Genomic DNA, 23,351 nt, shown 5'->3' with positions numbered 1-23,351 from the left:
ATCCAGATCCAAAACACATATCCAAATGAAGACCTATTCAACAATTTGTGAGATCCAAATCCAAATCAGTGAATGAAGACCTATTCAAACAAAATACAGATCCAAATCCAAACACAATTTGTGAGATACATAACATCACAACAAGATCATCATCTTTCAAATCTGACACTATTCAACAAATCTAACACTATTCAAATCTAAAAATTTGTGAGCTGAAATGTCTAAAAATAATAATTTAGATATGTTATAAAAAAAAAATCAGATTTGAATCCATATATATATATAAAGATCAAGATTTTTCAAAAAAAAAAATCATAGATCTATTTAAAAAATCATAGATCTGTTCAAAAAAATCTTGGAACCATGGCAAAGTAGAAGTAGATCTTGGTCTCCATGGCAGAGTAGATCTTAATCAGGACGATGTTGGGATGTTTCACTATCTTCATCACCGAGATCTCACGAATTAGTCCTGCAACTCGCCAACGGCGAAATCAGCTGAAGACGGCGGTCTGCGATGGCGGATGAAGCGTCATCGGCTGTCGAAAGGATGTGCTTGAGATGCTTCTTTAATGGCTTATAACAGAGGAACTTTGTATCAGATCACACCATATAGATCAACAATTTTAGAGAGATTGCAGCTGTTGTCGTCGCTGATCGAAGCATCACATTTTGAGATCTTATAGAGATGAAGAGGAAGGAGGGAGAGAAAGAGACTCTAAGTGAATGAGAGGGAGAGAGAGATGAGAGACGGTGAGGAACAGAGAGAAATGAGAGACGGTGAGGAAGAGAAAGAAAGAGAGAGAAATAATACATCAGAAAGTATATATATATATTACTTCAAGAAAAAATGGGGCCAGGGTTGGGGCTTGGACACTTTCACCGTCCCCAGCTCAAAATACTAAGGGAGAGGTTTCTTTTATAAGGAAATTAGTACAAAAGGTCCATTTTGCCCATTAGTTGGAAATTGATTAGATATTTTGGATTTACTTTGAATCTAAGGGAATAGTGGATGATTATAGGCTTTAATTATACAATTAATCATGATCTAATTAGGATTTGGTTAGGATTGAACTTAGGGTGGAGGCATGGCTCCATAAATTGGGGTACTTAAATACTTTTTTCATAAATTCATGACTTTTGTTTGAAAAAGTATACAATTTTCCTTTCTCTAGGGTGGCTAGCCATGTGCAAGGAATTTTGAGAGATTTTTGTTGATTTTATATATATATTGTGTGTGTGTGTGTGAAGATATTTTGTATACAAAGTTATTTATTTAAGAAATGTACAAGTGTGTATATGTGTATGTGTGTAATGATATTAGTTTGGGGTCAAAATGTGATTTAAGAAAAACATGAGGGTTTGAGTTCAATTAAAATATTTATTTCAAATGTAGAGTTAATAACATAATGTTAGAAAAAATAATACGGTTTGTATTATCTTGCTATGAATTTAAAGGTAAATAATCGAACGAAAATTGTGAAAACTGAAAGTTAAGATTTAGAGTGATTAATCTAAAATTTTAGAGTTAAATAATTAATATTAGAGTGTTAGAAATTATTTCTAAGCTTCCAAGGTCGATTAGGGTTTGTATGGATTCGTCCGTGATGCATTTTCGATTTTAAGGTTTAATTTGTGAATAATCGACAAGTTAAAGACTTTATTATAATAACTCAAAATTTAGAAACTTAATAAGATTTATAAAAGTTAGAGTTATGATAAACTTTACAAATCTGAATAACAACCTCTATTCTAGATGGATTACCAGAGAGGAGACCATTCCACTTGTTTTATTCCTCTGGACCCCCATTAAGATATGTTTGGAAATTCGACTAGAAGACTTTCAACAGGAAAGTTTTCGTTCGGGAATAGATTATTTTAATAATTTTTTAATATTTATGAAAAAATATACAAAAAATAGAGGGAGTGATATGATAATTTATAACGACTTTTTGACTAAAATTTATGGTTGACAAACGAGACCTGAGAATAATTATAAATAATATTATAGATTATGCATTTTACATTATTATATGGGTTAATTATATTTTTAATTTTTAAAATAGATGCCTTGTATCATTTGATTCTTGATATTTTAAAGGAGGAATTACAATGCAGTGACTTTTAGAAAAAAAAATATTTATTAAGACATGAAACATTTTTATAATTTTAATTATTAATATTTATAAAGCTTACTATTTATGTGTAATTTTTTTTTTAACTTTATACTGAAATGTAATTCTTCCTATTTTAAATGTATCAATTTGACTTTAATATATCATTTTTATTACTAAATGATTCCCACATCCTAAATGTAACAACCCACATTCATGTCCTAGTCATATTTGCATGCATTTATATGTTTTGCCATATTAAGTTGCTGTAACAACCCATATTCATGTTGTAGTCATGTTCATGTTCATTTACATAACTTTGTCTTGTTAAGTTTGCATTCATGAATCTTGTCTTGTTTTGTGTTTATGTGATTTGTCTAAGTGTTGTGTGCCTACTTTGATCCTCCCTTGGTGTCTCAAGCCTAAGGTATGTTAAGCCTAGGTCATGCCAAGCCTAGGTTATGTTAAGCCTAGATCGTTTCAAGCCGAGGTCATCTTCAGTCTAGAATTGTCTTGGAACCCCTTTGTTTGACCTCCACCTTCGTCTTGACATATTGGCCGTGATGTCATTATCTAGGCCGAGGTGTTCATCACCAAGGCCGAGATGTGTACTATCTAGGCCGAGATGTTACCTTTGCACCTAAGCGATCTTGTCCTGGAGTGGTATGACCTAGACCGAGGTGTGGCACATCTAGGCCGAGGTGTGGCACAGCTTAGTCAAGTGTTGTCCTTCCTAGCCGAGGTCATTGTCACCTTAGTTGCCGAAACTTTGTCCTTAGCCGATGTCATCACTTGCCGGAGTGCCTTACCGAGTAGCTTGTTAGATACACTTTATCATAGTCTTGTCTTGTCAATCTATCACCTTTTTGGAGAGAGCCAACCAGCCGTTGCCACGTGTCCGAGCTGAGTGTTAAGTCACCCGGCAGAGGGAGAAAACCTATCATTTCTATATCCTTGTCTTGAAGAGGAGAGAGAAGCTCTAGAAGAGGGAGAGGAGTCCTTGAGGGAGAGTAGATTTCCAAGCTTGATCCCTAGAGATCGAGCCATTAGATCCGTGTTCTAAGGTTAGATTCTTGATCTGCTCTTGTTGTTCCTTATGTTCATGTTATTGCATTGCATGATTGAATATGATTTGTAAGCCATGCATTGCTTTGAAGTTCAGTTTTAGAAAGAGAAAATAGTATTCATGTGTTCTTCAAGAAAAGCCATGTTTTGATCCGAAAACTCATGCCTAGATCCATGTTTTTGTGTTTGTTTTCACATGATTTTCAAGTATGGGTACCCAGGTCCATGTTTTCGAACTCATAGCATGAAATCCCAGATTTTTGTAGTAAAGAAGTGATGATTTTAGCATTCATATTCTTCATGTTCTTCATGTTCATGTTCTTCCTGTTCTTCACGGGTGGGAGCCCCGATCTCCAGACCTCACTTCCCTAAGTGTAGTCGCCGAGATCACTCTTACCCAGACCTCACACTTAGGCCAAGCATCGTATCTCACCTTGGCCTACCTTGCATGATCACTTACACCTTTGGTTTGTCTTGTGCGCACCTCGCCATGCAGCCGCACGCCGAAGCCTAGGTAACCACACCTCGGCCAAGAGGGGTGGGACCTCGGCAAAGACCTGGTTGGTACCCAGCATGTCTTCCTGACATGTAAAACAGTGTTTTGACTTCCAGCATGTTTTCCCGAGATCATTTGCATGTATGTGAGACTTGTTTTGAGAAGTACGTTCAGTATGCTTTGCCATGTGTTTGTAGGACTTGGACCTTTACTTTGATCCCGACGTCCCAAGAACTATGTGAGTGGTATTTTTAATAAAGTTATGTTATAAAGATTTGATAAAGCCTTGTTTTGTTTTGATAAAAGTATTTGATCAAGTATGAATGATTACCCTTATTTTTATGTACCAAGTAAGCTTTGTTTTGATGACATTCTCGGAAAGTCCTTAGTGCTAGGGGACTATAATGCAACTGCACATCTTGTTTTGAGGGTCCTTAGTGCCAGGAGACTATAATGCAACTGCACATCTTGTCTTGAAAGTCCTTAGTGTCAGGGGACTATAATGCAACTACACATCTTGTTTTGAGGGTCCTTCCGTGCTAGGGGACTTTAAGCCTAGGTAGCACCGTCCTTTCGTGCTAGGGGACGTTAAGCCTAAGTAGCACCCTTGTTAAGATATCGGCCACCTACGGACTATGAACGGGCATGCTCGATACCGAGATTATGCTTTTGTTTTGCCGGAATGTCATCACCCCATGTTTTAAGATTTGGCGTATGTTAAGTAAGTAAGCAAGTTTTGAAAGACCAAGGTTCGATTGATATTTTATTTCAAGCCAAGCTAAACTATGTTATGTATGGTTTTGACAAGGATATACTATATATTGTTTTGAAAAGATCTCGGGTATCATTCATTTAACCCCTTTATTACTTGTACCATTCACTGAATATTCAAGCTCACCCTCCTTATGTATATATGTAAGTAACAAGTAAGAAGTCGACTACGCCGAGATGTGTGTTTTGTATGCATATTACGTCGGCAGTGAGGATGTCGGCAATCCTGAAGATTATGCTTTTAGTTGTATTTCATGTATTTTGAACATGTCGACTCGAGAAGCCTTTTATCAAGATATAATATGTATTTTTGTACTCCATTTTATTTGTATTCAAGTTTTAAAACTATGTAAAGATGTATGCCATTTCATTGGACTTATGCACTGCTCTTATGGACCACTTGTATTGTAAATTATTGCTTCCGCACATGTTAGCCTCATATATCTACACTCTGATTGTGTGTGAATTTTGTAAGTGGCCTTCGGTAATCTCGGATTACTGGCCATCATGGCACCATCCTACTAGGGGCGGGTTGGGGTCGTGACACTAAACAAAGGCTAAATAAGTTTTATTATTTTTTGTTTTTAAAAATAAATTTTTAATTTAAAAATAAAATAGACTGTCTATTTTTTTAGATGTATCTAATGAAGTTACATAAGTACAATTAATGGATCGAGCTTTTATATATGTATATATATATATATATATATATTATAAATGATCTATTTAGAAGAGCTTGAAAAATCAAAAACTTAATGCTGTGTTTGGTTGGGGGATTTGGAGAGGGATTTGGAAAGGGAAATGGAAAAGGTAGGTGAAATGTGAATAAATCATGCCTATATTTCACATAGTTTCACACACCTTTTCCCTTTCCCTTTCCAAATTCCTCCCCAAATCCCTCAACCAAACACACCATAAAAAAATAAACTACTCCGATCACTACAGTAGGACTGGAAATGAGCCCCACAAATCGAACAATACGGAACTGGATTTCTCTCTAATTAAAGAGTGTTGTTCACATATTGAATTGGTCTGCCTTTAGAGTAAATCAAAAGAGTCACGCTAAAGAATTAACTCACGTTATACTGAAGTATCAAACTACATTATTATGGTGGGCTCGTTGTCAAGGTAACTGGTGGAATATGATGAAGTTACTCACGTTCAATCATCCAGGCCAGCCCCATACTCTTGGGACTAAAGTACAATCTCAAATATGAGATTTTTTTTTTAATATTTAAATCTATACTATATATATAATCAAATGTAGTTGTTTTGTTAAATATCTCCAAATATTTATTCCTAAATTCTCATAATTTTGAAACTCTCTCTTTCCTACGTGGCAACCTTCTTTGACTGCCTTTCATATTTTCTATTTTTCTTCATTTTCTATTTGTTTGATTAATTATAATTAAAATTAATTTCATTGCTTATGGATAAAGATTTGAATTTCAAAATTTCTCCATATAGATAAACATATAAAAACTAAAAATTAATTTTATAGTCTACAGATAAAGATAAAAATTAAACAATTAATTTAAAAAAATTAATTTCATAACTTATAGATAATTTTTAAATTTCTTCCTATAAATAAACAAATAAAAGTTGATAAATAACTTATAAAAATTAATTTCATGGCCTACAAATAAAGATAAAGATTAAATAATTATTTTTTTTTTTTAAAAATCACTCATTTTTTCTTCCCTTCATTTCGTACTTTAATTAATTTCATTATAGATAAACATATAAAAATTCATAAATAATTTATGAAAATTTATTTCATGACCTATAGATAAAGATAAAAAATAAAAAATTATTTAAAAAAATAATTTCATGACTTATAGATAAATAAACATATGAAAATTGATAAATAATTTATAAAAATTAATTTCGTGGCCTACAAATAAAGATAAAGATTAAATAATTGATTTACAAAAAAAGTAAAACAATGAAATTTAGATAAAGATATGATTTGTTAATCTATATATCTATAAAAAACATATATATCTAAATCTTTATTTTCATTTTCTCATATATTTTTTTCTCCTATCATATATTATCTTTTTTTATTTTAAATTTTTTATCTTATGAAATGTCCTTATCTATAACTTCTTATCTCCTATTGAATTTTTAACCTTTTTTTGATAATTTTTATTATTCGTTATTATCTACCAAGTGATAAAGACAAAATGTAATTATTTTGTTAAAAGCCTCCAAATATTTATTCCTAAATTCTCATAATTTTGAAACTCTCTCTTGCCTATGTGGCAACCTTCTTTGACTGCCTTTCATGTTTTCTATTTTTCTTCATTTTCTATTTGTTTGATTAATTATAATTGAAATTAATTTCATTGCTTATGGATAAAGATTTGAATTTCAAAATTTCTCCATATAGATAAACATATAAAAACTAAAAATTAATTTTATAGTCTACAGATAAAGATAAAAATTAATTTCATAACTTATAGATAATTTAAAATTTCTTCCTATAAATAAACAAATAAAAGTTGATAAATAACTTATAAAAATTAATTTCATGGCCTACAAATAAAGATAATGATTAAATAATTGTTTTTTTTTATAAAAAAAAAAAACAAAATTACTCATTTTTTCTTCCCTTCATTTCGTACTTTAATTAATTTCATTATAGATAAACATATAAAAATTCATAAATAATTTATGAAAATTTATTTCATGACCTATAGATAAAGATAAAAATTAAAAAATTATTTTAAAAAATAATTTCATGAATTATAGATAAATAAGCATATGAAAATTGATAAATAATTTATAAAAATTAATTTCGTGGCCTACAAATAAAGATAAAGATTAAATAATTGATTTACAAAAAAAGTAAAATAATAAAATTTAGATAAAGATATGATTTGTTAATCTATATATCTATCAAAAACATATATATATCTAAATCTGTATTTTCATTTGCTCATATTTTTTTTCTCCTATCACATATTATCTTTTTTTATTTTAAATTTTTTATCTTATGAAATGTCTTTATCTATAACTTCTTATCTCCTATTAAATTCTTAACCTTTTTTTGATAATTTTTATTATTCGTTATTATCTACCAAGTGATAAAGATTAAAAAAAAATTATTGACTCTGAATGAGAAAAGTATTAATAATGAAATTGGTTCGCTCTAAATGAGAAGAGTATTAATAATGAAATAATAAAGGCTACATGGGAGAAGGCAGCACAAAAATCTTACAAAATTAATTTTCTTCACTATATTTATAAAAGATAATAATTTGATATTCTTTCTATTAGTTATTAAAAATAAATTGCAGTAGATCATTTTTTTTTTTAAGGCTATCATTCGTTATAGTATTTCTCCAATCTCATCTCTAAATTCTCTCTTTGAAATTTTTGTTTTTTCAATAATTAAGTTTAGAATCAATTTATTATCAAATTTGTTTTCTTGGTCCTTATCGAGACGAATAAAACTTTCATTTAATATATGAAATTAATGAATATAATACAAAGATGATAAGGAAGTAGTACATGTTTGTTAATATCTCTATGTTATTTTAGTTGATTTGTTATATTATACTATCAATTTAGAGCCCATATGATTTAATTCAATGTCCATGACTTTATTTGTATTCGACCATTTTTTCCCACAGATATAATTTTTTTTTTTTGGTATATAATGATTACAGCTATCATTTGTTATATTTCTTCAAGTACAATTCAAATAATTTTTTATCATTTTTTTTATAAATAAAATAGATTAAAACTATTCTCTTATATAATTTTTATAATACTATTAAATTCTTATCTTGATTAATTTTTTTAAAATGACGTTGGATCTATGCAAGTATTCTTCAAACTATGGAGAAGGATTTATACTTTGATATGATATGCGTGTGTCATTGATAAAGGAAATCAAAGATAGAGAGTTGCTAATATAATCAATTAATGATTTGTTTGAGAAGTTCTTTTTATAAACAAGGCAACAAACTTAGATTAAAATTTTTAAAAAACTACTTATAAATTATAATTAAAAGTTTATATTCATAATTTGATCCCACAATAATAATATACACCATTGATTTAAAAGTCCAAGTAAATTTATGATAACTTTTATAAGCTTATAGAATTTCTCTCTTTTAATGTTTTGTTTAGTTTGATACAAGTTATTTATGTTATTAATTTGGTGTTTACCACATCACAACCAATGGAATCACCCTCCAGATCTTCTTTTTTTTCTTCTTTAACTTCTCCCCTGGCCACCACAACAGTAAACACTCCACAGATCCTGGAATAGCAGTTTGGATATCCCACCAACCTAACATTTTAGCCCAAACCCTCCACACAAATGGACACCAAATTAAGACATGAGTCACTGATTCAGTATCACTGCCACAAAACACGCAAGCAATGGAAGCACTAGAGTTGATCACCCCCAGTTTTTGTGGAAGTGCAGGAATGAGTGTGTGTTCAGAAAAAACTATTCCAAATGCGGAGGACCTTTGTGACTTAATTAAATATAGGATTGCATTTTGGTTAAAGTCAGCTTTCAGTGAGTTTAATTTTTCAGTTTAGGATTTTGTGCTTAATCTGAGGCAAGTGAGGAAGTGCTTGGGAGGGTGTGTTGGTTTGGTGTACTGATCTGTGGTGTGCTGTTAGGCTTTGTTGCTGGGTGTATGCTGCACTACTGCTTTTTTTGTGGGACTTGAGAGGTTTGCTAGGCTGGTATGGTGTATTACCCAGATTGTATGCTGTTATGCTTTGAGGATTGGTGTATGTTGTACTGGTGTTTTGCTATTTTGCTGCTTGGTATACTACTGTTTTGCTATTTTGTTGCTTGGGTGTATGATGTACGCTGGGCTGGTATGGTGTATTACTCAGATTGTGTACTGTTAAGCTATGCTGTACTGGTGTTTTGCTATGTTGCGGTGGATTGGTGTATGTTGTTCTGCTTTATGCTGTTCTGTTGCTGTGTTGTAGGTTGCAGGTGTGTAGTGTTGCGATTTGATAGGTAGTGTGGGAGGTTTTTGGTCTGCTATGGAGGATTGTTTATTTATGGGAATGATGCTTTATTGTACAGATCATGAGTTATTTAGGTGGTTTTTGGGTTGAACTGTTTGGGATTTGGCCTGCTGGTTGAATTCTACTTCCTTGCTGGATAGTCATTTGTTTAGTCTCTTAGTTCAAAGACGTAGTCTAGCTCTCTATCTGTTTGTCTTTTTTCTTGCTTTTTGTTGTTGGTTCCTCACCAACTGGCGCTGGGAGCTTCTGTTTAGCTCCAAGCTCCCCTTATTGATGTAATATTTCATACTGTGTTTGTTGCATCAATAAATATTTCTTTTTGCTGATAAAAAAAAAGGTTATTTATGTTATTAAGTGATTATGATACTATTATTCTCAATAGTTTTTATAATTAATAATTTCTTATGCATATCAAATTTTATTGTGAAATTTTGTGGATTAATTATTGTTAACATCTACCCAGATGGCTTAATATCATGGTTTGTTGCTATTAAGATATAATTTAAGATTAAGATGATTTATTTATCACATAAAATATAAATAATCTATTTTTCCGTGCATCGCACGGGTTACCGCTAGTAATATATATACTTTTGTATTTTATAATTTTTAAAATTTAATTAATTTTTTTGTGCGTCTATTCTTATAATTAAATGGGTTTATAGACTTTTATTTATTGGGGTTTATTTTGTTGGGCTTCTCGTTAAGAATTTTGTTTATTGCTCGAATTTTGGGTAAAGCATGTGTTGTTTATTTACTATTAAGGGATTATAAACAAGAATAATATTTATTTTTCTGGCATTTGAATAAGAATACTTCTTCTTTTTTTTTTGGGTGTCAAGCCAATTAGAGCAAGGACGGTTTATTATTTTGTTAGATCTATCTTTTTCTTTTTCTTTTTCTTTTTCTTTTTCTTTGAATTATTACAAATTTTAAAAAAAAAAGTAAAAATTTAGGGTTTCAGAAATTGATGGTATTATTCCAATTTGAAAAATAAATATTATAAAATTTGAAATAAGTTTCACAAATTTAATATAATTACATTAGATTTCATTAACACTTATTTTATTTTTCATTAATAATTCGTTAATCATATAGATGAAAAAAATAATATTATCATATCTTTTACCTGAAATATATATTTTATTTTATTTATCTTTATATTTTCTTATCATCTATATTAATTCTGATTTTAGCCTTACTAAAAAATATTAATATAATTATGTCAAATTATAAAATTTGTTATAGTTCTCCGCAACTTAAAATAACAATGTGTTTGGTTTCAGTTTTTTGAATTCAGTTTTTTGAAAATTGATCTTTTTGTTTTTCTTGTTTTTTTTTTTTTTGTTTTTAGTAAATATTTTTAAAATTTTAACCATTTTTTTTATTTTTTCAGATGCACCTTACTTAGATGTATCTAAAAAGTAAAATATTTGTGAAAAAATATTTCAAAAAATTAAGAAATACACAAAAATATGATAAACATATTGAATTTTCGTATTTTTTTTTTATATTTTTGGTATTTGGTGAATTTTTTAAAGATTTTTTTCACGAAAATTATACTTTTTAAGTGTATTTATGTTAGGTGTGTCTAAAAATTAAAAACAATTGCTGAAAATATTTTAAGAATTCAATAAAAACAAAAAATATGAAAAATAAGAAAGTAAAATTTTCTGAAAAATATTTTTAGAAAACTCAAACCAAGCAAACTACCCTAATAATTGTTTTCATAGACCCCTAGAGTTGTTTTAATGCTTTTCACCATATCAGTGTATGAAGAAAACATTATTGGGTACTCTTAGTCTTAGAGTATCACTTGTTCATGTTATTTACTAATCATCATATACTATATCTTCTCATATTTTCTAATTATATAAAACAAAATTATGAGTTTCATCTTCTCTACTAATCACAATACCCTTGAAACACCACGCGACTGTGCTTGAAGTGCACCCAATAATTACTCAAAAAAAAAAAAAAAAAAAAGGATTTGCATGAATCAAAGAGATTATATCAATTAGTTAATGTAAATGATTCGGTTTGATAAAAAAATTTAACATTGAATTGAATTTTTTGATTTTGTTGATTGAAAAATCCAAATAAACTGTATATTATGGTTCAATTTATTGGTTTTGTGGGTTTAGTGTAAAGGAGAGATTCACATAATGATTTAAAGATTTTCAACAAACTTATAGAAGGTCACATTAAGAATAAATAAACAAAAATGATGGAAATTACTCTATAAATGTCTCTCTTTAATTTTTATTACAAAATGTACATTATTGATCACTTATTTTTTTTAAAAAAATATTTCAATCAATTTAGCTAGTATTAATGTAAATTTTTTAAAAATTAAAATAGATTATACATTATAAAAAATTCACCGAAAACTAAAAATTTCCATCAATCCTATTCAATCGGTTCAGTTTTGAATTGATTTTTCATCAATCTTGACTGTACATTATAAAAGTATGGATGAAGATATTTTTTGAAAGGACTTCACCTAGTTGACTGCTAGAACACCTTTTGAAACGTTTTGTTCGTGATGAGAACGCGGTTGCTACCAATTTTTTTATTTTTTTTTCAGTCCTCGAAATTAAAATAAAATAAAAAGAAAGGAATTGACATGAAAAAATTGTTGGTAAATTATTTTTATTAAAGTTTATGAAAAGTCCGAAATTGTTTTATAAAATTTTAAAGTCATCTTCATACAAAAACAAAAATCATATAAAAATTATGAATGCTCCCAAACTAGTCATTGTTTTTGGTTGGGATTAGGAATGGCAACGGGTCGGGACGGGGCCAGGGATCACACATCCCGTCCTCGATCCTTGATGGTACAAATTCCCTCGTTCCAGTCCCCAATCCCCGATGGGGAACCTATCATCGTCTCCATCTCCACCCCCGTCTCCTAATGCGGATCAGGGTTCCCCGACCTCGAAAATTCCTTGGCCAAAAAAACAAAATCAGTGAATGAAGATCCAAATCCAAAACACAGATCCAATTGAAGACCAATTCAACAATTTGTGAGATCCAAATCCAAATCAGTGAATGAAGACCTATTCAAACAAAACACAAATCCAAATCCAAACACAATTTGTGAGAGACATAATATCACAACAAGATCATCATCTTCCAGATCTGACACTATTCAACAAATCTAACATTATTCAAATCTAAAAATTTGTGAGCCGAAATGTCTAAAAAAAAAAAAACATTTAGATATGTTAAAAAAAAAAAAAAAATATCTGAATCCATATATTTATATTTATATATATATAAAGATCAAGATTTTTTTTAAAAAAAATAAAAAAAATCATAGATCTATTCAAAAAATCATAGAACCATGGCAGAGTAGAAGTAGATCTTGGTCTCCATGGCAGAGTAGATCTTAATCAGGACGATGTTGGGATGCTTCACCATCGTCATCACCGAGATCTTATGAATTAGTCCTACAGCTCAGCTAACGGTGAAACCGACTGAAGATGGCGGCCTGCGGTGGCGGAGGAAGCGTCATCGGCAGTCGAAAGGATGTACTTGAGATGCTTCTTCAATGGCTTATAACAGAGGAACTTTGTATCAGATAACACCATGCCTATGTTTGGGAAGTAGGTTTTGGGGCTTTTTTGACTAAAATAGCCATAAAAAACAAAATAGGCTTTTTAGCCCAATAAGACAAAACATCACATCCAACTTATAATCATTACATTCTTCCTCTTACAAAAAAAATCAAAAAAGCCAAAAGCCTTTCCAAACCAAACTTTTTAGCCCCAGGCTAAAATAGCTAAAATAGCCAAAAAAGTCAAAAAGCCAACTCACTTCCCAATCGAAGCCTATCAATAATTCTAGAGAGATCGCAGTCGTTGTCGTTGCCGATCGAAGTACCACATTTTGAGCTATTACAGAGATAAAGGGAAATAAGGGAGGGAGGGAGAGAGAGGGAGAGAGAGAGAGACTCTGAGTGAGTGAGAATGAGGGAGAGAAATGAGAGACGGTGAGGAAGAGAGAGAGAGAGAGAGAAAAAGAGGGAGAGAAAGTAGATATAATATGAAAACAGATGAAATGAGAGAGAGAGAGAGAGAGAGAGAGTACATCAGAAAGTATATATATGTATATATATTACTTTGGGGACAAACGGGGCCGGGGCCGAGGCTTGGACACTTATCGTCGTCCCCGACTCGAAATTGATTGGGGATTGATTTTTAATACCATCGCTGTCCTGTCAGTGATATTTTTCAGAAAAAAACCGTTTAAATCGGGGTCGAGAGGTCAAGTCCCCATCAAGTCGGTTTCAAAATACCATCCCTAGTTGGGATAAGATGAAAAACATTTTTTTTTTTTTGGTAAAGGACACAAAACAAAGTCTCCTCATTTGTGCTGCAATGGAGAAATTAAAATTGTATTTAGATTATAAATTTTAATAGAAATTCATAATAGAAAAAATAAGAGAAATGTGAATGAAATAAAACTAATTTTTTTTTCTTTCTAAATTTTTATCTAAATTCATGATCTAAACATAGTATAAGTGAGTCATCTCTTATTGTTAGGATTAGTGGGTTTGTTTCGAATGATTCAAACTATTTATTTTGAAATATGTATTATGTACTAGAAAGCATCTATTAAGAATTGATTTTTATATATTTTTTTTTTTGAAAAAATGTGTGATAAAATAGAAAAATAACATGGTAACTTATAATAATTTTTTAACTAAAAATAAAAATTCCCAAATAGATCTATATCAAATAATCGAATTGTATTTGTTTTAAAAAATAAAATAATTTTTTCAATAAGTAATGTTAAGTAATTATCGGAATCCATACTACCCAACATAACTTTTTTTTTTTTTTTTGGGGAGGACTACCCGACATAACTTTGTATCATCCTTTTATTATTCAAATTATATTACGGCCTTGTTTGGTTTGTTTTTCAGAAAAATTTTTGAAAAAAATTCTCTACAAATAAATTTTCAAGAGTAATTAAATCAATCAAATTTTTTCAAAAAAAATTTCAAAATTTTTTTTAGTTATCTATTTTTCAAAATCACTCTCTCTCTCATACACATCAAATCGATCGCTTTTTTTAAAATTCTCTTCCCAAAATAATTTTTCAAAACAATTTCTGAAAAAAGACAAACCAAACAAATTTTTATACTTTTTATCTTAAAAATTACTTTACAAACACAAACCAAACACACCTAACATTTGCCACAAAATCATTTGAACCCAATTGGTACAAAAACAAAAATCATTTAAAAATCATAAATTACAAAAACAAATAAAAAATCATTTTAAAAAAAAAGGTCGACATGAGTACGAAACAATCCCGCTAAATCGGGGCCTGATAATGCAGAAACCAGATAACACTGTTCATGTCCTTATAACATCATTACGTTGTGTTTGATTAGAAATTTAAAAAATAAATAAATAAATAAAATTAAATAAAATATGAATAAAATATATTAATATTTTATCTAATTTTATATATCATTTTTTTTTTTTATTTTTAAGTTCCTTTCTAAATCTCTCAACAAAAAAAAAAAAAAAAAATTCATTTTACTTCCTTGAAACAAAGGGGTGTTTTGGAAAGGGTCTGGTTTTGGTCCAGTCCACTATCGGACTGGACCGTGTTGTTGGGCCTGTAAGGGTCCACCACGAGTCCCGTTTTGAAAATCTGAATCGTTCAATATGTAGAACTCTTTGAGTACTGTATGCTTGTAAAAAATCACGTTGATCGAATATCGATAGCTATGTAATCAAATCAATTTTTTTTCAACCGTTAATTTATTCACCGTCCATTTTTTTATACAAAACTGCTTTGATCACATAGCTATCGATATCCGATCAATGTGATTTTTTACAGGCATATAGTACTCGAAGAGTTTTACATATTAAACGGTTCAGATTTTTAAAACGGGACCTGTGATGGGCCTCCACGGACCCAACAACACGGTCCAGTCCGATGGTGGACTGGACCAAAGCCAGACCCTTTGGGAAAAATGGTAAAAAGTGACTTCTTGATTTTTAACGAAACTTTTGACATTTTTAGAAAAATAATTATGGAAGTTAGTAAAAAATTACTTTTGACTTTTTTTATTAATATTTGTTTATGATGTCAAATCACAATGAAATGTCCAAACTACTCCCATTCAATTTAAAATATTTACTACTTCATCCATATAATATATTTTGACCCATGAGAGGTAAAATTATAATTTTACCAATGGCTAAAAACTAACTTTTCATGTCTTTAAATACAAAAAAACTAACTTATAGCCTTTGCTGTAAACTCAAAAAAGTGACTAACTTAGCCTCCGTTTGGGAAGTGGGTTGACTTTTTTACTTTTTTATTTTTTTTTGACTATTTTAGCCTAGGCTAAAAGGTTTGGTTTGGGAAGGAATTTTTGACTTTTTGGCATTTTTGATTTTTTTTGTGAGAGAAGAGTATAATGTTATGAGTTGGATGTGATATTTTATTTTTTGTGGCTAAAATAGCCTATTTTGTCTTTTGTAACTAAAATAGCCAAAAAAACCCCGTTTAGCTCTTCCCAAATGAAACTCTCCTACTCCATCTGGTGTGTCATAATGGTTTGAAAGCAACTGCGGTAGATGAACAATAACAGTGGTACTATATATATCAATTGATATATTAATTAATATATTAATATATGTTATGATATTATTACTGACTTCATACATTATACAAATTATAAATACTCAAAACTTCTAAAATTATGTTATATCATCTGTTAGTATATTAATTGATATACCAATTAATGAATATAACATTATTCAAACAATAATAAATGAAATGAGACTACGGTAATTGCGTGATCGGGAAATGATTTGGAGCCCTAAAAAAGTCCTCCCTAATCCCCCTAATCCTCAAAACGACGTCGTTTTGGGGATTTTTTTTTTTTTTTTTGCCTTGGTCTCAATTTTTGGGGGATTAGGATTCTCAAATTAGGGGATGTAGCACGGCACTTGCGTGATCAATAGTTCTACGTAGCAAAAATAGAACGAAAATACACAGAATTCACTTGGAGAAAGAGAATTTTTCAAATGAGATGACTCGCGTACCATGGCAATTGTGTGATCAAATAATTTTATAGACATAAAAACGTAATACATAATTCGTGCACAAAATTCACTTGGACAATAGGATTTTTCGAAAGGATTTTTCGAAAGTGATGAAATATTATTCTTTCGCTTGAATTTTGCGTCTGTTTTTAAGCATAGGCAAGTAGATCCGCCGCCTAAGACTTCCAAATTTTTGTTAAAATTTAGCAACAAAAAAAATAAAATAAAATTAATAATAATAATCCTTATATTAGGCCCATTGTATTTACTTATTACAGGTTTAGATCATTTTTTTTTCTATTATAAAATAGATTTTGTTAGTTATAAGTAAATTTAATTTTAGTAGTTATATGTGAAAGTAAATTTTAATTTTTTGTTTTCAATATATAAAAGGTCCCATCATAGGGGTTTGTCGACAGTAGCGGAGCTAGGAATTTAATATAAGAGGGTACCTATTAATTATAATCTCAAAATTTTTCTTTCCTAATCAATAACTATAATATAATAATAATTTTTCGAGCTAATAGTAAGCATTAAAAATTAATATTCATTACAAACAGTTTTTAATTTTAAACTTTTAAATTGTCTCTGACGAGTTTTCATCTTTTGAAATCTTTCCATGATAGTATCATTGTCAATGCCATAAAAAATATCTCTCTCAATGTAGACAACCAAGTTATCATTCATCCATTCATCATACATTCAGTTCCGCAACCGATTCTTCACAATATTCATAGCTGAAAATACCCTCTCAACAGTAGCAGCTGCAACTGGTAAGATTAATGCTAAAGTCAAGAGCAAATACACCAATGGATATACTTTGTCTCTTCTAATCTCTACTATTTTCTTAACAAGATTGGCAATTTCATTCGACATTAAGAACTCACTACTGGATAGCATGTCGATAATATATGTATTAAGTTGATCATTAAGTACCATGAACTCCACTGAAAAAAATTCTTTAGGATAAAATTCAACAAGATGAATTAACTTTTTTCTGTCAAAACTAGAAAAAGAGTTAGATGGATTCAAATATGCCACACAAAGTAACAACTCAGTGTTCGACTTAGTAAAACGAGCATTTAGTTCTTTGAATTTGCATATCCAAAACAGTATTGAATAACTCAGCGCGATAGTGATGTAAGTTTGTAATTTCTTGAGAATTTTGCCTTTTTCTCCCCCGAGCTATAAACATATCATTCATTTGGGGAACATCAATTTCATGCTTTTTCACAAAAAAGGCAAAATATCATCAAGTAACGATGACCACCCACTCTCCCTCATCTTTTGGAGCTGTACTTTAAAAATTTGAACTAAATTCATGGCATTAACAATATCTTGATCTTTCTTTTGTAGTGCTTGCGATAACTCACTTGTAATAGCCAATATCGTTTTCATCAAATGAAGGTTGAATACAAACTCAAATGATTGAATTGAGTCCAATAATATATTTGCTTCTACTCGTTGTTCAGAATTTGAACCATCATCCGAAATCATTTCAAGTACATCAATCACTGTTGAAAACATACTAACCAAGCTGACTAAAGTACCATAGTGTGAACCCCAACGTGTATCATTAGCACGTTTAAGATTAGTTTCTTGATTTTAGCCTTGCCCACTAGATAGCTCTCTAGTATTAAGTGCCTCAGCAACTTTTGCAGCTTGCTTCTCTCTAACAATATCTCGGCGTTTACATGATGCTCCAACAACATTCACTATATTAGAAACCACAGTGAAAAGTAAAGCAATTTGATTATGATTCTTTGCCATGGCTACAAGTGTCAATTGCAATTGATGAGCAAAACAATGAACATAATATGTACAAGAATTCTCTTTCAGTATAAGTGTTTTAAGGCCATTGAACTCACCTTGCATATTACTAGCCCCGTCATATCCTTGACCTCGCAATTTGGAAATACTCAATCCAAGCCTGGAGAATAAATTTTCCACAGCTTGTTTGAGTGAGAGAGCATTCATATTAGCAACATGCTCAATACCCAAAAAGCGCTCAATACCCAAAAAGCACTCAATCACTTGGCCTTTTTTGTCAACATATTGTATTACATCTGCCATTTGCTCCTTGATTGATATGTTACGGGCTTCATCAATCAAAACAGAAAAAAATGTATCACTAAGATCTCTAATAATCACATTGATAGTTTCAAATGCGGCCACATTTACAATGTTTTTTCGAATATCAGGAGATGTCAACTTGAGATTTTGTGGAGCATTGCTCAATGTAACCACTTTGACATCTTCATTATGATCAGTAAGAAACTTGAGAAATTCAATAAAATTTCCTTGGTTACTTAAATTTTCAGATTCATCATGCTCACGAAACATAAGTCATTGTCTTAGAAGAAATTTTGACACAATCAACCGATGCATATACTCAATTCGAGCTTGATCAAATTGTTTGAAAAAAAATCGTTTGAATATGTTAGTTTTGGTTTAACAAGTCTGGACATTTACTCGAAGTTTGATTTTGAACACTATTGGGACCTTCAACATGAGTCTACATTTTTTCTTTTTTCTTTCAATTTGAGAAACCCTCACCAACAAAAGAATCACCACCAGCTTGATCTCCAATATTAGGTTTGAAAAGATAACAACATAAACAAAATGCTGCATCTTTTGCTACGCTATACTCCAACTAATTAGGAAATTCATTAAACCAAGCTTGATTAAATCGCCGAAATTTTTGTCCAAATGATTTTTGTGGAAAATTATGATCATGAGGTTGACAAGGACCTTTTTGTAGATATGCTCTACGAATTTGGTATCGATCATTAACATTATAGTCCATATTCCAAAGCCGTAGTCCTGGATTTGCAAGAAGGTCTACTAAGTTATGCAACTTTATTTTGCGGAAGAATAATTATCATCTTTTTCTTGAGGAAGAGATGATTCCAACTTTGATTTTCTTTTGAAATATTTATCCATGATTGAAAAAACTAAAAATCAAAATAAAAATTCATAATCAAAATCACAAACCCCCACAAATCAAAATTTCTAATTTTAATACAAATAAAAAAATTTAAATTTAGCACAAATCACAACAAATCAAAATTTCTAATTTTAGCACAAATTATAATAAATCAAAATTCCTAATTTAAATATTAATCACTGCAAATTAATATTTTTAATTTTAGCACAAACAACAACAAACCAAAATCCGTAATTTTAATATAAATCACCACCAATTAAGATTCATAATTTTAGCATATCAAAATTTCCTATTTTAACATAAACAATAACAAATCAAAAAATTTTACAAATCAAAAATTAACAAATAACTATAAATTAATACTTATAATTTTTTTTAAAAGTAAAAAATAAATAAATAAAATTACCTGTAAACAATGAAGAGAAGATACCAAGATTATAGTTGTGTGTGTCAATTTCCGACCACACTGCCAAACTGATATTCAGCTGGAGAATACTGGCAGAATAGATTGCCCGAACGACCTGTTACAGAAAAGAAGAGATTCTGGCGGTGGTTCGTCCATCTGGGGGCACTCCGATGATCAAGTCAGTTATCTCTCAAAGATAGAAAAAGTGTTTAACTCACTATTCAGAGCATAAAAAGCATACTTTAGATCCATGAGGTTGCCTCTCTTTTATAGCCAACACAAACCTGATCCTAATAGAAGCCTAGATAGACTTAGGATTACTGCTAATCTTGGACTTCCAGTAGGATTGTGATAAACTCTCTGAGAGTCTTATCTTTACCGAAACTGAAGTCCTATCTCATTCTAGGACTCTTGTCCCTTATTCGCTTATCCCGGATTCGATATCTTCGCAGATAACCTCGGTCTAGCCGAGATGATCTCGGCGTCATGAGTATGACACGTGGCACCTTGGCTGGCACTTTGGTGACACCTCGGCTACGTGTTGTCATTCAAAAATTATGTCCCCACAGTAGTGTAGTTCCAAATTTGTGCTATGTGATCCTAATTTGGTGAATCACAAGTCGGTAAATTACAAAGCAATAAAGGGAGACAAAAAAGACAAAGAAAAGATGAAGATACTTAATAAGTACGGTGAATAAGGCCAAGTTTGGGAGACTTAAAAAAAGTCAAAAAGTCAAAAAATTACTCAAAAAATTAAAAAATTAATACTATTCACCAAAAGTCAACAATTACCGCTGCATAACTCCCCATTCTAATTTTCTTCTACAAACTAATTTTTACAATTTTTTATTATACATTTTTCTATAAAAAGTCAAAAAATTAACTCAAACATTCATATTTTTTCCTTCAATTTTTTAGTCTAAAAAAATAAAAAATATACTTATTTAGGACACCTTAAATAATTCCTAAATAAAAAAATTCACACTTTTTTAAAGTTTTAAGTTATGTGTCCGTGTTTGGTTGGGATTGAGATTTAAAAAAAAAAAAAACCCGTGGTTGTGTGATTTGTCAGTGTGTTTGTAGGCACTGTGTGTAAGCAAAAGCAAGACCCAACCAAAAAAGAAAAAAAAAAACGTGGGTGCGCGGTGTGTCAGTGTGTTTGGGGTACTGTGTGTGTAAGTAAGAGCAAGACCCAATCCCCAAAAAAAATAAAAATATTAGTGTATTTAATTTCAATTTTTTGAATTTAATTTTTTAAAAATTGAATTTTTTTTATTTTTAATAAATATTTTTAAAATTTTAAATAATTTTTTTTAGATGTACTTTATTTAGACGTATCTAAATAGTAAAATATTTGTGAAAATATATTTAAAAAATTTAATAAATACATAAAATACGAAAATTGAATTTTCATTTTTTTTGGTATTTAGTATATTTTTTAAAGATTTTTTTTTTACAAATATTATACTTTTTAAGTATATTTATGTTAAATGTGTCTAAAAATTTTAAAAAATTGCTTAAAATATAAAAAAAATTCATTGAAAATATTAAAATATGAAAAATAAAAAAGTAAAATTTTCTAAAAATTATTTTTTGAAAACCAAAACCAAACAACTAATTTTGAAAAGTCAGGAGGTATGTGATCCGCTCGCCCCAACGTCCCTCCGCGACTGTTTGCCGGCCTTAATTTATGTTTCCTATTTTGAAGTTGTAATCATTTTTTCGATTAAAAATTACTCGTCAGGACAATATATAAACGGGGTAAACTATACTTTATTTTCTTTATGTTTCTATTTTGAAGTTGTAATATCATTTTTTGAATTGAAAATTACTCAACAGGACTATATATAAATAGGGGTAAACTACACTTTGTTTTCTTTATGTTTGATTATTTTTTTTTAATTTTTAAAATTTTATTTTTCTTACCATGGCTCTTAATGTTTTAATTTTTATTTTTTCAATTTATTTTTAAAACTAACTTCTATTCAAAGTGTTCAAATTTAAAAAATGACCAAATATAAACGTGGTGCATGAACTGGATGAAAAAACAAAAGACAAAATGTATGAAGTACATGTCTTATGAACCTTCCTCAATCCACATTAATCATAATACATGTCTGAACTGAATAGTGGAAACACATTTTTGCAAACAAAAAAGACAGTTCACTCATCATCAACAAACTTCCAAAAAATTATCTTCAAATAGATCCAAATCCTTGAGCAAGTCAAGATAAATCACCAAAAGGACAGCATATTGAGAAGGGCTTTGGCTTCTCTTGTTAAGTTTAAATAAATAATAAACCAAGGAGGTAAGTAATAAAAAGTAGAACAACTAAAATATTCTTTTTAATATTGCTGTGATGATAATATTTTATTTATCATGTTGATGATAATCAGATTTGTTTGGTCCCGATCTAATCTTATCACCTGTGAGAGAAGATAACATGTGTGTCTCTGTGGCAACGGTTTGGTGCCTGCCAAAGACCGTCCAACGCTAAGTTAGTAGTGTAGATGTAGAGAGAGGATAGAGATTGAGAGTTAGGATTTAGAATATGATGATGATAATAATGTTGTAGCATTATTGATGGCTATAATATGGACAAATCATGCTCCACGTCCTTTGAGAATTCAACCCCCCACACTTCACAAGACCGAAGAATATGAAAATGACTTCCTTCTTTGAAAAATCAAACACAAAGTTGAAATAATTTTATTACATGTATAATCACTTAATCATAGGGTGAATTTTGATGCAAAAATAAAGTTGTTCCATTGCCTCTGACATCACAGATTTAAATCATAGAAATAATCTCTCCAAACAAACAATAGGAGGGTCAATTTTGACTCTCTTCAAATTCTTAGTAGTGAAAGTCTCTACACTGAAACTGATAATTTTTTTTTTTAAAAACTTTTACCTAGTCATTTAATCAAAACAATTACTAGTATTGCTATTGAACTTGTTGATTAGTAATTGTGTAAATAGGGTTTTAACCAAGTAGTTAAAAATTCAAGTTTAATTTGAAAACTTAAAAAACTTTAAGTTGTTTTTTCGAGTTGATCTCAATTGAGTTTTAATCGAGTTGAGTTCAAATAACTTAATTTTTTTTAAATTTTATAATACATGTAAATTTACCAAGTCCCAAGCATTTGGTTGTTCAAACTTGATTTTGACTTATTTACTTAACAATTTAATCTCAAACAATTTTTTTTAAAAAAATAAACACAAATAAAAATTTAGTTTTCATAGCTGTACTGTAGCTATGACAAGTGAAGGGAGTGATTTGTGGGAGGTGGTTGTTGACGATTGAAATTGGTGGCCGGAAGAGGTTGTTGGTCGCCAAATCTAGTGGCTGAAGGTGGTTCCCACTAGTAGGATGTTGTTGGTAGTGTGTTCAAAGCTAATTGTTAAATGCGGGAGGTGGTGGTCGAAAGTAATCGTTAATGGTCAGATATTGTAGTCAAAATTGATTTC

At 30.1% G+C, this 23,351-nt stretch overlaps 2 protein-coding genes across 3 annotated transcripts in view; both read right to left on the bottom strand.

The window, feature by feature from the left end:
• LOC114271793 (uncharacterized) overlaps positions 1–23,351 on the bottom strand; it is a 286,811-nt gene that overhangs the window by 93,905 nt on the left and 169,555 nt on the right. The window lies entirely within an intron of this gene.
• On the bottom strand, positions 17,229–18,869 carry LOC114271807 (uncharacterized). The gene is made up of 4 exons (XM_082872505.1): positions 18,395–18,869; positions 18,137–18,298; positions 17,900–18,040; positions 17,229–17,473 (listed from the first exon to the last, which is right to left on the bottom strand). Exons 1-4 carry the CDS (start codon positions 18,867–18,869, stop codon positions 17,229–17,231), a joined length of 1,023 nt encoding a protein of 340 aa, XP_082728631.1.

The sequence above is a fragment of the Camellia sinensis genome, chromosome 5 (genome assembly GCF_055761805.1).
Source record: "Camellia sinensis isolate YWXY chromosome 5, ASM5576180v1, whole genome shotgun sequence".
Taxonomy (NCBI): Eukaryota; Viridiplantae; Streptophyta; class Magnoliopsida; order Ericales; family Theaceae; genus Camellia; species Camellia sinensis.
Note: the sequence above shows the minus strand (reverse complement) of the source record. Positions and strands in the feature narration are given on the sequence as shown.

What these genes read in the sequence shown, in the direction of transcription:
- LOC114271807 (XM_082872505.1), bottom strand. Translation starts at nt 18,869, where the DNA reads ATGTTTCGTGAGCATGATGAATCTGAAAATTTAAGTAACCAAGGAAAT. An exon ending in CGGGGCTAGTAATATGCAAG is followed by an intron (nt 18,299 to 18,394) that starts GTGAGTTCAATG and finishes TGACACTTGTAG; the next exon opens with CCATGGCAAAGAATCATAAT. An exon ending in AGAGCTATCTAGTGGGCAAG is followed by an intron (nt 18,041 to 18,136) that starts GCTAAAATCAAG and finishes TGTTTTCAACAG; the next exon opens with TGATTGATGTACTTGAAATG.